Source organism: Fukomys damarensis, unplaced genomic scaffold (genome assembly GCF_012274545.1).
Source record: "Fukomys damarensis isolate Sample0158 unplaced genomic scaffold, DMR_v1.0_HiC HiC_scaffold_38, whole genome shotgun sequence".
NCBI lineage: Eukaryota > Metazoa > Chordata > Mammalia > Rodentia > Bathyergidae > Fukomys > Fukomys damarensis.
Window position 1 is genome coordinate 72,315,939 of NW_022900950.1, and position 339 is coordinate 72,316,277.

Genomic DNA, 339 nt, shown 5'->3' on the forward strand with positions numbered 1-339 from the left:
TCCGGGGGCAGCAGCAGCTCGGGCCCCAAGGGCAACGGGCTCATCCCCAGCCCGGCGCACAGCGCCCACTGCAGCTTCTACCGCACGCGCACCCTGCAGGCCCTGAGCTCGGAGAAGAAGGCCAAGAAGGCGCGCTTCTACCGGAACGGGGACCGCTACTTCAAAGGCCTGGTCTTTGCCATCTCCAGCGACCGCTTCCGGTCCTTCGACGTGCTCCTCGCGGAGCTCACCCGCTCTCTGTCCGACAACGTGAACCTGCCCCAGGGCGTCCGCACCATATACACCATCGACGGCAGCCGGAAGGTCACCAGCCTGGACGAGCTGCTGGAAGGTAGGACG

The 339-nt window shown here is 66.7% G+C and overlaps 1 protein-coding gene across 1 annotated transcript in view; it reads left to right on the forward strand.

The window, feature by feature from the left end:
• The window catches only part of Dclk2 (doublecortin like kinase 2), a gene marked incomplete at its 5' end in the record, with an annotated part of 132,935 nt that continues 132,596 nt past the window's right edge, over positions 1 to 339 (forward strand). Inside the window, one exon of the mRNA XM_010632736.2 lies at positions 1 to 331. Coding sequence (XP_010631038.1) covers positions 1 to 331 — 331 coding nt within the window. The remainder of the gene's footprint in view (positions 332 to 339) is intronic.